Here is a 12,668-nt window from a genome sequence, read left to right on the forward strand (position 1 = left end):
ATATTTAGATGTTGAGCTAGACTGTCTGTGTTCTGTATCCTGATGCCAAAAGCCATAACAAAAGGGTTGATACAGTGGTGCCCAACCAGTTGATCACAGGAAAAAATTCAATCAATCACAAAATGAGTCACAAGCATATGCCAATGTTATTTGTAGAGTCTGCAAATACACTCTTCACTGGCTATAAAGCTGAAATAAGTGATAAACATAATAAATATGAAAGACATGATAGAGATTGTGTGTTCTGTTTGGGCCAGAGGCTTATTCCATGTTATTCCATGCTCATTTGGAGAAGACAAAACGAGAACACACAGACCTGCTGCTATTCACAGATGTTAGAAGCAGGGGTAAATGTTTGAGTAGATTCACCTGTCTGAAATAAAATATTTCCTAAAACTATCCATCGATGCAGGCCTCTCATTCAATTCGCATGTAGATAATATTACTAGGATAGCATTCTTTCACCTTAGAACTAGATTACTGCAATGCATTACTGTCTAGATGCTCTAGTTGGTGCATGAGTAAACTCCAGCTATTTCAGAATAATGCAGCCAACATAGTTCTAACTAGAACTAGAAAATTCGACAACATCAACATTCGACGACCCGCCAAGCTCCCCCACCACCTGGGCACCACACACCGGTCCGCGTTCAGAACAGCTTCTCCCCCCTCAGCGAGGCATCCGCTGGGTCCTACAATCCACCGGCTCTATAGTTCGAAACGTGAGGATACCAGCACCAGCGAATAAAACCCTGTGTTTTCCTGGAGCCAGAGCGCCCACTACCGCACATTTAAAATCGCTGGCAAAAAATAACCGCAGGTACTCCAGTATAGCGATTCACGTCGGCGCTAACGACGTCTGGCTACGCCAGGCGGAAATAACCAAAGATTATTTTATAGAGATGCTTGAACTGCCTAAAAAAATGTCAGATAAAGTAACCTGCTCTGGCCCATTACCGCAGTTTCGGCTTTGCGACGAGACCTGTAAGGCTCCTCGATATAAATCGAGTGGTGTCCAAAAAATAAAGTGGGTTTTTATTAATAACTGGCCAACATTTAGGGGGAAGCCTGGTCTTTTTGGGCGAGATGGCATCCACCCCAACTGGGCGGGCACCACTCAGTTATCCAAAAACTTAGCTCATAGTCTTAGAATCTTCTTTGGGGGCTGGCAGCAGACAGACTGGCTAAACCGAGTGTCTGCCATTTTTGCATAGAGTCAGCGTGTACAACCCAGCACAATATTGACACTGTGTCTTCGCTCTATTAAAACAAGAAATTCTACAAGAAACATTAATAACAAAACTCATAAATATGATGACACTGTGTCTGTTCCACGGGCTGGACTGCAACTTACTACCCGATATTATCATTCCTTCTGAACGTACCACCAGCACCCCCGATATAAGAATAGGATTATTAAATTTTAGATACCTTACACCTAAAACACTCATTGTCAATTAAATTATTACAGATCAGGGGTTTGATGTACTGTGCCTGACCGAAACAAATTTGTAGCATTGAACGAGTCCACCCCTCCTGGATACAGCTATGTACACCAACCTCACTTAACTACTTGGGTCTCAAGCAGCCAGACATAAAGGGACAGATGACAGTATTTCTATTGCTAATATTATTGGCATAATAGCTCACGGTGAGTTAAATTTACTTGAAATTTGATCTTTGCACATTAAAAATTTGATTTAGCAGAGGTTCATAACTGTATGATCTTACAGTAAAATGAGGCTTGAAGCCTCTGGTGGCTGCCAGCATTCATTCATAATTTACAAAAGTGATAAAATGTAATTTGCTAAATTATTTTAAATAGCTATTACTGAAATAGCTACATTACTATTACATTTTAAATAAGTTAACTTGCAGTAACAAATATCAGTATACACGCTGAGTATATAGATATATGTTGTCATTATTAATGACACTATTAAAAGCAAACTAATAAATGTGTGTAAGATATGCATGCATAATTATACTCATTTCAGATTCTGGCTTCTCAGCCTCTCTCTCCATTTCTCCTTCTTTCCCTTTCGCCTCTTCTTTCTCTCCATTCTTTTCCTGTGCTGCTCCTTCCTTGCTTTCCTGAAAATGATAGTTGAAAGACAAAGAAAGTCAACCCCCCACATGCATACATGTTCACGCACACAAAGAATGAGTGTATAAGATTATTGAATTAACTTTTGACAGTATAGTTAATAATATTCAGATTACAAACATCAGATGCACATGCACTGTTTTCTTTTAGAAATCCAGAATAACTTGTGTCCTCCACACACTGCTCTCCGGGTCCTTTTCATGGCTGCCCACTGCTCACTAAGGGTGATGCAGGGTCACTACTCAGCAGTTTAATGTATAATGTGTCAGCGACTCTGCCGGAGTTCAGGTCTGGGTGCCCACTGCGTGTTGCGCAGCCTAACCTTTTCAAAGACATTATTATTTTTTCGGACAGATTCATAGATTCATTTATTTGCCATGCATTTCCAATACCAGTTTTGGGGACAAGGGACATATAGTGTCGATTCAGGCCACAAGCCAGCACGACTCTCATTTATTTAAAACCCAGAAAAACATGCACATCATTTTACAATTCAGTGTAGATGCGGCGCAGATACACTGCGCTGCTGTAATAATCTCATTGTATTTCATATGTCAAAAGGGTCTGTGTAGAAAAAAAAGTGTCCAAGTTTCAGCATTTATAATAAAACGTTCACTTCTCTTTACAATGCTGCACAGCATTCTAAATTTATGTTTACATTTTGTCTACAATCACCTACAATAATTTACATTTATGGCATTTATCAGACCCCCTTATCCAGAGTGACTTACAATCAGTAGTTACAGGGACAGTCCCCCTGGAGCAATTTAGGGATAAGTGTCTTGCTCAGGGACACAATGGTAATGGTAGCGGGATTTTAACCTGGGTCTCATTCAATTCGCACGTAGATAATGTCACTAGGATAGCATTCTTTCACCTTAGTAATATTGCAAAAATAAGAAATATCATTTCAAAGCATGATGCAGAAAAGTTGGTCCATGCATTTATTACATCAAGGTTAGATTACTGCAATGCATTACTCTCTGGATGCTCTAGTAGGTAAAATAAATCTCATAATCAATGACTCACAATGCAGACATGGACAACTCTACATTGATACAGTGCAGAACAAAATTAATATACCATAATGACATTGCTTGGTGATTTTCTGGCGGTGGCATTAAAATTCTAGTTAAAAGGTAGTGCCAGAAGTGACCGTGGCTGTCTGATATGAGTACAGTGCCACTCCGGGTAGGAGTAAGTAAGGCCTCGTTCACATGGACAATCAAAATGAACATGATATGAGTTTTTGCTACATTTTGTAGTTTAGTGTGACAGATGATTTAGTTAATTGGAGGTCACTTAACGTCACTTGTTTAAAGTTTGTCACAATTTTGGCAGAAACTTACGCTTTGCAAGCAGCAACTGAACACTGGTGCTGAACTCCCATGTGGACACATTGATTTGCTCCAATCAGCAGAAAAACAATCTAGTTCAGTCCATACTCAGTCCAAAAAAAAGCCTGGTTCAGGCATCCTTGTGATATGATTTGATAAAATGTAGATAAATGAATCATGAATCATAATTGAATCATGAGACCAGTGAAGCTTCACACCTCTAACCAGGAGTCAGCTCTGTATTCTCAAAGTCTATGATCATTACTGAGAATAATTACAGAAGCGTGCTCACTGACCTTATTCTCTTTCTTGTCCTCATTTGCTTGTCCTTCAGTCTTATTCTCCTCAACACTCTCCTCTACAGAAGAAATACCCAAGACACCCCATATCGCACATTAACGTGTGTGTCCACACCTTCATAAATAAATACCCACTCCCACTCTTGATCCTTTTCTGACCAGGTTTGTCTCCCTCCTCAGCACCAGTGCCGGCAATGCCACTGCCCTCCAGCCCATAGAGGGGGTCAGATCTTCCACTGAGCCGAGCAGCCTCCTCCACCCGTCGCACATGAGCCTCCACAAGTGCTGCAGGCACCTCCTCCTTCATGCGAGAGAACTCCTCTGAGGAGGAGGGATGGAAGGATGAATTAACAACAATAATCATGTGAAAAAAATTGAGACCCCACTCCTGGACATAGACCCAGTCAAGTTGAATGAGACAGCTTTCTTCAGAGTGCTCTTCAGAGCACTTTCTTCAGAGTGCTCAGGACATAAGATTGGGCCAAATGTTTACCTTCCAAGACAATGACCCTAAGCACACAGCTAAAATAATGAAGAAGTGGCTTCACAAAAAATGGAGAGACCTAAAAATGGATGTCCACCAATGTTTACCATCCAACCTGCCAGAACTGGAGAGGATCTGTAAGGAGGAATGGCATAGGATCCCCAAATCCAGGTGTGAAAAAAGACTCATGGTAGTATTAGATCAAAAGGGTATTTTTACTACATACTGAGCAAAGGGTCTGAAAAATTAGGATCGTGTAATACTTCAGTTTATCTTTGTTAATAAATCTGCAAAGATATCAACAATTGTGTTTTTTGTTAATATGTGGTGCTGTGAGTACACTAATGAGGAAAAAAACAACTTAAATTATTTTAGCAATGATTTAAAAAAAAATAAAGGGGGTCTGACTACTTTCTGTATCAGTGTCCTTCATCATCCATAAGTGGAAAAAGTTCAAATCCACCAGGACTATTCCTAGTGCTCTTCTGGCCACCTAAACTGAGTGATCAGGGGAGAAGAGCCTTACCATGAACTTGATCTCCAGAGGTCCTCTGTGGCCAGAGGAGCACCTTCTAGAAGGACTAACATCTCTCCAGCAACCTACCAATCAGGCCTGTATGGTAGAGTGGCCAGATGGAAGTAACTTCCTAGAAAAAGGCACATGGCAGCCTGCCTGGAGATTGTAGAAAGGCACATGAAGGACTCTCTAACCCTAACCACAAAAAAATAAAATTCTCTGATCTGATATCAAGCATCACGTTTGGAGGAAACCAGGCACCATACCATCCCTATAATGAAGCATGGGACAATGGAAACATCACCAAACAATGACCCGAAGGCGAACAGACACAAACAGGGCAGCTTTATACAATCATTCACAGGTGAACATGATCAGAAAACATTACACAGGACAAACATGAAACTGACCCGGAGTAGCCCCTGCCGGACCGGATCATGACAATAATGAGTAGCTTCAGGACAACTCTGTGATTGTCCTTGAGTGTCCCAGCCAAAGCCCAGACTTGAATCCAATTGAATATCTCTGGAGAGATCTTAAAATGGCTGTGCACTGACACAATCCAACCTCATTGAGCTTGAGAGGTATAGCAAAGAGGAATGGGCAAAAATGGACAAGAATAGGTGTGCCAAGCTTTTGGCATCGTATTCAAAAAGACTCGAGGCTGTAATTGCTGCCATGTATGTAGAATTCTGAGGAAAAATGCATTCAATCCATTTTGGAAGAAGCCTGTAACATAGCAAAATGTGGAAAAAGCGATGCGCTGTGAATTATTTCTCTCTGCACTGTATAGCAAAGGAAACAAATTGTTCTTCGAATATGTGTTCCAAGTATTGAATACCTTTACCACTTTATTCTGGGAAGTTTATCATATTATTGTTTTGTAGTGTGTCTTGAGTTGTTCCATAAGGGATTAAAAACTGATACTAATTTTTTTTAAATCATACATTTTGTTTGACATTTGAGCTAATGAGTTGTAGATCTGAAATCTACAGGGTGGTAGTAGCCTAGAGGTAACACACTCGCCTATGAACCAGAAGACCCAGGTTCAAATCCCACTTACTACCATTGTGTCCCTGAGCAAGACACTTAACCCTAACGTTGCTCCAGGGGTACTGTCCCTGTAACTACTGATTGTAAGTCGCTCTGGATAAGGGCGTCTGATAAATGCTGTAAAATGTAAATGTAAATGAAATCTCTATATTATTGAATAGTGATGTCCAGCCAGGGCTCATTGTAACCACTCCAGATGATCCAAAATATGGCAGCCCGTTTCATCTTCAATCAGCTAAAATACACCCATGTTACGCCTCTTCTCACCTCTCTCCACTTGTTTCTGGTAGCTGCTCGCGTTGAGTTCAAATCCTTGATGCTTGCCTACAGGGCTGTAATGGAACTGCACCCTCCTATATCAATACAATTCTACCTAGCTACACTCCTGCACGCTCTCTTAGATCTGCAAATGAAATGAGACTGAAAATTCCCTCTTCACGGGGTCTCCGATTCCAATCAACTCTGTTCTCTGTTGTTGTCCCTGGCTGGTGGAACAACTTGCCCTCCTCCATTCGACTAGCCGAGGCTACCACCACCTTTAAAAAAAAAAATATATATAGATATATATATATATATATATATATATATAAGATATATATATATATATATATTATATATATATTTTTTAAGTGGTTACACTAGATTTATAAGTATATTTCTTCTTTCTTGTGTCTTTAATTTTCTTATTTCCTAAAGAATTTTATTTAGTTTTTGAGACCCGGTTCAGGTCTCTTGGACACATGGCGTGAGCTGTGATAGGTGCGTGGGGTTTGTGTGCAAAAAGTTATTTCTTTCATTTAAATTTATGTACATATTAGGAATATTTTGCATGTGTGTTATTTTGTGAATATTTTTTTTATGTTCTTTTAATACTGTATATTGTAGAGAGAGGTGCAGAAAGACGCAATGTGTGACGCGATGTTCTGACGCGACCTTGCTTTTTGTACAGAATACACTTTGCACAGAAAATCTCTTGGGTGTCAGCCCATCATTTGTGGTTCAAAAAACGGAATCAAAAAGTTACACAACGCAGAAGAAGAACCGCTACACTATGATGACTTTCACCTTGATATTTTAGCACAGATGCATACCTAGCCGAATTGTACTGTAGGGGGCGAGAACGAGTCTTCGAACTGTGAAATTACCACATCAAACATGACGTGGTAACATGGATGCAGCTATTTAACTGAATAAACAGTTGGTAAACACAAGTACATCTTATTGAACATAATTTATTTTCATCACCAATTATCATAGTAGAATAGCTTTCTCAAGCAGTTTGTGATGCATTTTGGAAACAGGAGATGAGCCCCTGGTCTAATGGGCCACCTGGCTTGAGAACCCGTTCTCAAAGACTTACTTTTAGTCATTATTTGGGTAGCACACATATTCTGAATGCCTTTGGCAGAATTCAAATGAGCCATTTTAATCTAGATGAATGTAGATTAATTTAGATTACAGTGAGATTAATCTAGATTAAAAAAATTATCTATGTCCACCTCTCTCTCTCTATATATAAAGTATATATAATATTTTTTTCTTTGTCTAGCACTTAACAACTCTGAGCATGCTCTTTGCTGACAAGTCAGGCCTTGTCAGGGCTCTTAGTTTTTATAAACTCAAAATCTATAGAAATCGAACGAGAATTGATGTTGTCTTCCTCATGTAAGTTGCTTTGGCTAAAAGCGTCTGCAAAATAAAGTAAAGTAAATCTAGGCAGGTACGTTTTAGCCACCCTGAGAGGTGTTGAAACCTGTTGGCTAAGTGGTAAAAGTTAGGTAGATCTAGTCCTCCTTTGTCCATGGTCCTTTTTGTTATTGGGGTCTAAATATAGCTAATTAAATTGTAGTAAATGTATATATTTTCTGTAGTATAAAATGAAATATCCATTAACCAATCATCAAACTGTTTGAGCATGTGTACATGTACACTACCATTCAAAGGAGTAATTTAGAAATTTGTCCACTCTAACATTGTACATGTTGTAAATGACTGTGGTGGCTGGTAACAGCTGCTAATGATGGAAAATCTGTATAAATTTAGACAGGCCTACTATCAGAAACAATTGGTCTTCAGTTCCAATGGAATGATCCTGTGTTCACTAATGCAGCATCTATGATTTGATTGATTACTAGAAAACTGAATTTCGCAATGATCTTAGTACCATTCAAAACACTAATTAAACAAGCTATAAAAATTGCAGAAGACAGACAGACAAAGAGATCCAGTTGAGTATCCAGTGCATCAGAAAAAGTGGGTTGAATTGTTATTTCTTTTTCACTGTTTTTTCTTATTAATTTAGAAATAATATCTATTCAAATTTGACATGAAAAAAGAAATTTCAAAATGAACTGTAGTTCATTTTATGTGATTTTTATATGATGTTGTGCATTATCTAAATTTTTGTGTGCGTGTGTGTGTTTGTATGTTTTACCCAGGGCTGACTTGGCGGCAGCAGAAGCTACTCTGGGGTCAACAACAGAGGCCAGGAAGGCAACTGTGCTCATGACCGGGTTTCCTGCTTGGCTGAATGGGGCAGGTTGGAAGGCCAGGGGGCCAAGAGGTGACCCCTCTTCCAGATATGGGTCCTCGATTGGCAATCGTAAGAAGTGCAGGATACACTCATCCTGTGTCCGACTACCCACATGCTCAGACACTTTATTCCAGTCATCTTTGTGCATTTCTAAACCCTACACACAACACAGAGAAAGAACATTTAATTAGAGAGAATAGCACAGTCCAGGGCCTTGAATGGTCCCTGAGTTGTTCCTGAACATCCTAAACCTTTTGCCACCTGAGGGTGACTTATTGTTTGACCTGATGGTCTTAGGATCTGTAGTTGTTCAAGAAAGCCCAAAGAGACGTTCCAGACTAAAATCTTTCTTAAATAGTCACTGAGCTAATTGGACTGATTTTCTGAATGCTGTTTTTATGCTAATAAAAGTTTATGTGCAGACAGAGAGAAGCTACCAACTGTAGTCAAATAATAACAAATGAGGACTAAACAGGCTTTAGCCTTGGATAAAAAAGATTGTAAAACCTAAAATCATTAAGTGGATGTACAATTGAAAAAACTGTACAGTGTAATTTAGAAATGTCCTCTATTTTGAAAGAAAACAATTGTTTTGTCCATCAAATTGATTAAAATAATATCAGCTTGATCAAAACAGTCCAGACATTGTGCATGTTGCAAATATCTCTGTTGGCTGGTAACAGCTGTTAATGATAGAATATCTGCATACACGAAGACAGTCCTATAATCAGCAACTTCTCGAGTTCCAGTGGAATGCTGACAAGACTCAGCATGAAATGTACCAGAGAGTCACCACAGCCACCACCACTGTAACAGCTAAAGCTTCAGGGATCTTCAAATTGACCAGTAGCATTATAATGGACATGCAATGTACCCCATGCCACTGGACAAAAAACGAATCTGCACTGTCCAGGACCTTTTTTTTCTTTTCATAGACAAATCATCACCAACCCTGCACTGACACCAATTGTTGGCTAACTACCCTGTAAGGGGGTCTCTCTCTGACTCATTCCGGGTGACCTTGTTTCTTGTTTGGAGTTTTTTATGTGGAGTTTTTCCTTGTGTGCAATTGGCCAAGTGTAGGTGGGTGTCAACTGTAGGGTCTGTCAAAGCCAATGGGACATGCTGTATGTGATTATGGAAATTTATAAAAATAAATGTTGTTGTTGTTGATTATGTTGATGCGGTGTCCACAAAGTCAATGTGTATCTCTTAATTGATTATTAGAAATCCCCATTCTGCAAGGCTGAAAATATTGATTAAACAAGCAATAAAACTGGCCAAAGTCAGACTAGTTGTGTATCTCATACATCAGCAAAAGTGGGTTCAATTGCTACTTCTTTGTCAATTACTATTTCATATTATTTTAGTAATCATTTTAATATATGTTTAATTTTGAATGTATGTGGGTTTAATTCTAAATAAATTCAAACATGATTCAATGATATATATTGTACAATCGTTCCACTCCGGAAAATGAACATTTCTAACAAATCATTGCTATCCCAGAACTAAACTTCTTTTGACAACTGTAGCTGAATACTAATAACTAAATGGTAGACATGAAGCTTGCATTGTGATTGTGTGTATACCACCTCCAACAGAAGTAGTGTCTCTTGCTCAGTCCACTCTCGTGTAGAGCTGCCTGCATTTTTATTCTGTGAGACAGAAAATGGAAGGGTTAACATTCCCATTGCTGATCTGATTTCCGTCAATTATTTCATAAGCACTTATTTTCTGCTTTTTGAGAGGAGATATGTTTTGGAAGCAAGACCTAGCACACATTCAGTCAGTGTGATGTTTTGGACAATGTTCTGTTAGGAAACCTTTAAAACAGATTTCACATGGATCCATTTCACTCTACCTACCTAAACATTGTTGCTAAAAAAGTACACTTTGAGGAAATGGTATTTTCTGATTGCAGTGACCTTTTTCAGTAGGAGGATGTGCCCTACCACTAGGGATTACTTGATGATTTTTTTCAGTGGTGGCCTAGTGGTTAAGGAAGCGGCCCTGTAATCGGAAGGTTGCCGATTCAAATCCCGATCCGCCAAGGTGCCACTGAGGTGCCACTGAGCAAAGCACACACACACACACACACACACACACACACACACAGCTCCCTGGGCGCCTGTCATGGCTGCTCACTGCTCACAAAGGGTGATGTGTTAAAAGGGGACACATTTTGTTGTGTGCACTGTGTGCTGTGCTGTGTTTCACAATGACAATAACTTCACTTTCGAATATACTTGATGTATTGTGCATGCTTTTTCCCTTGCAGTGTGATATGGTTGAATTAATATTTTTAAAATGTTGTGATATTTAGGCTATATCACCCAGTCCTACCTGACACAACAAAAATAGGTTAAAAAATGTAATGATTTGAGGAACAAAACAAATTTGAAGGGTCTCTGAGATTTGTTACATTGCTGATATTCACAGGTGCTGTATGTTTAAAATCTCAGTTACTCTGAATAGTTAAGTGAAGAGAAGATGAACTGATGAACAAAAGACAAAGTCAAAGATGACACATTTGTTAAGATTAATGTATCATTTTGGTTTTGTTAAATTATGGAAGAAACATCATACATAGTTTAGGCACAACCTATACATTTAAGTTGTCAGACACCTTTGACCAAGGTTCATTCAATCTTAAGTACATCAAAATTCTAAGAATGGTGTGGTTTTGCTACTACCCTCAGGATTCAACCTGAATTAGCAAAGGGGGTTTCCTAAACCAGATAGGAGCTGTAAGCATAAATGCACACTGCACCAATGTGAAAAAAATACAAAGCTATATCCTTTTAATTTAAGAGTGTGAAGCAGATATGTGCACCTTCACACACAATTGTTTTATGAACAATTATATGCAATAGTCACATTTGTACATGACTAGGGTAGCCCAAAATACAGCACATCACATCTATTACATTACATTTGACAACTGATATACCAGCATCAAAATGACTAAAAAATAAATATGACCTATTCACATATGTGTGAGTGAAGCAGACTGAATTGTTTATATTGCAGCATATGTATTATTATGTTTGTGCTTTTGAAAACGTACCACCCTGTACCTTTTTAAACATACTGCAGCTATAGATAATCGCAACGACTCTAGGCATACCATTAGATTCCAGAATAACCAGATTTGATGAGTGTGATGCCCAGGCTTGAAATTGATTACTACAATTATAAGTTACTCTAATGAAAATGTAATTGTAGAACAACGATTTCTGTCATATCCTGACCAGACTTTCATGTTCATTGCTATCCCCACTGTGTCTAGTCTACATCCAGTCATTGTATTTTACTGTGTTTTTACGTGAGTGTCCATGTGCCCTGTTTTGTGACCAACTAGATTCTGTTTTTGGTTATCCTGCAAATGTGTCATTTTTTTTTTTTCAGCTTGTAACTCATTACTCCCCAACACTGGTGATCCAACAGCAATTTCATTACTTTACTTAGCAGACGCTTTTATCTAAAGCGACAAACAAGAGGACGACACCAGCAATTCTCATCAATTTCTATAGATTGGAGTTTATTGTGGAAGTGTAAGAATTTTTTTTTTTTGTGCAGTGTGTGAATGTGCGTGTGTAAGTGTTAGATTCGTCTGAAATACTTTTTGAACAAGTGGGTTTTCAACTGCTTCTTAAAGGTGGTAGTAGACTCTGCTAGTCGAATGGAGCAGGGCAAGTTCTTCCACCAGCCAGGGACAACATCTACAAAAGTTATGAGAATGACACAAATACTGGTTTTCAAAAAGTTTTCTGCTTTAGTGTTTTTAGATATTTTTTTCAGTTGTTTCTGCTGTGTATTGAAGTATAATTACAAGCACATCAGGTTTTGCAAAGTCAATGTTTGCAGTATGTCCCTATTTTCATGACCTCTGCAATTTTCCAATGGCATGCTGTCTATAAACTTCTGGGCCAAATCTTGACTGATGGCATCATGCTGGAACAGGCATTTTTTCTTTTACCAACCTGTTTTTGGATGGTTAGGAGAAGTTCCTTTACCATTCTTTATTCTGACTGTGTTTTCAGGCAAATTGTGAGTGAGGCCCCACACATGAATGGCTCAAGATGCTTTACTGTTGGTGTGTAGCGCTAACCTTTTTTTCTAAGGACAATAATTTTTCCAGATGCCCCAAACAATCTGAAAGGGGCTTCATCAGAGAAAATGTCTTTACACCCCAGACCTCAGCAGTCCAATCCCTGTACTTTTGGCAGAATATTAGTCTGTCCTTTGTTTTTCTTTAAGAGAAGTGGTTTCTTTGCTGCCCTTCTTGACAACAGGCCATTCTCAAAAAGTCTTCGCCTCATGTGTTGCAGATAC

The 12,668-nt window shown here is 38.9% G+C and overlaps 1 protein-coding gene across 1 annotated transcript in view; it reads right to left on the bottom strand.

Moving 5' to 3' along the window:
* The window catches only part of LOC114775164 (SWI/SNF complex subunit SMARCC2-like), a 35,063-nt gene extending 25,075 nt beyond the window's left edge, over positions 1–9,988 (bottom strand). Inside the window, exons 1-5 of the mRNA XM_028966457.1 lie at positions 9,926–9,988; positions 8,232–8,487; positions 3,903–4,064; positions 3,741–3,802; positions 1,989–2,094 (exon numbers count right to left, since the gene is read on the bottom strand). Coding sequence (XP_028822290.1) covers positions 1,989–2,094; positions 3,741–3,802; positions 3,903–4,064; positions 8,232–8,478 — 577 coding nt within the window. The 5' untranslated portion in view covers positions 8,479–8,487; positions 9,926–9,988. The remainder of the gene's footprint in view (positions 1–1,988; positions 2,095–3,740; positions 3,803–3,902; positions 4,065–8,231; positions 8,488–9,925) is intronic.
* Between the last annotated feature and the right edge of the window lie 2,680 nt (positions 9,989–12,668).

Source organism: Denticeps clupeoides, unplaced genomic scaffold (genome assembly GCF_900700375.1).
Source record: "Denticeps clupeoides unplaced genomic scaffold, fDenClu1.1, whole genome shotgun sequence".
NCBI classification, from domain to species: Eukaryota; Metazoa; Chordata; class Actinopteri; order Clupeiformes; family Denticipitidae; genus Denticeps; species Denticeps clupeoides.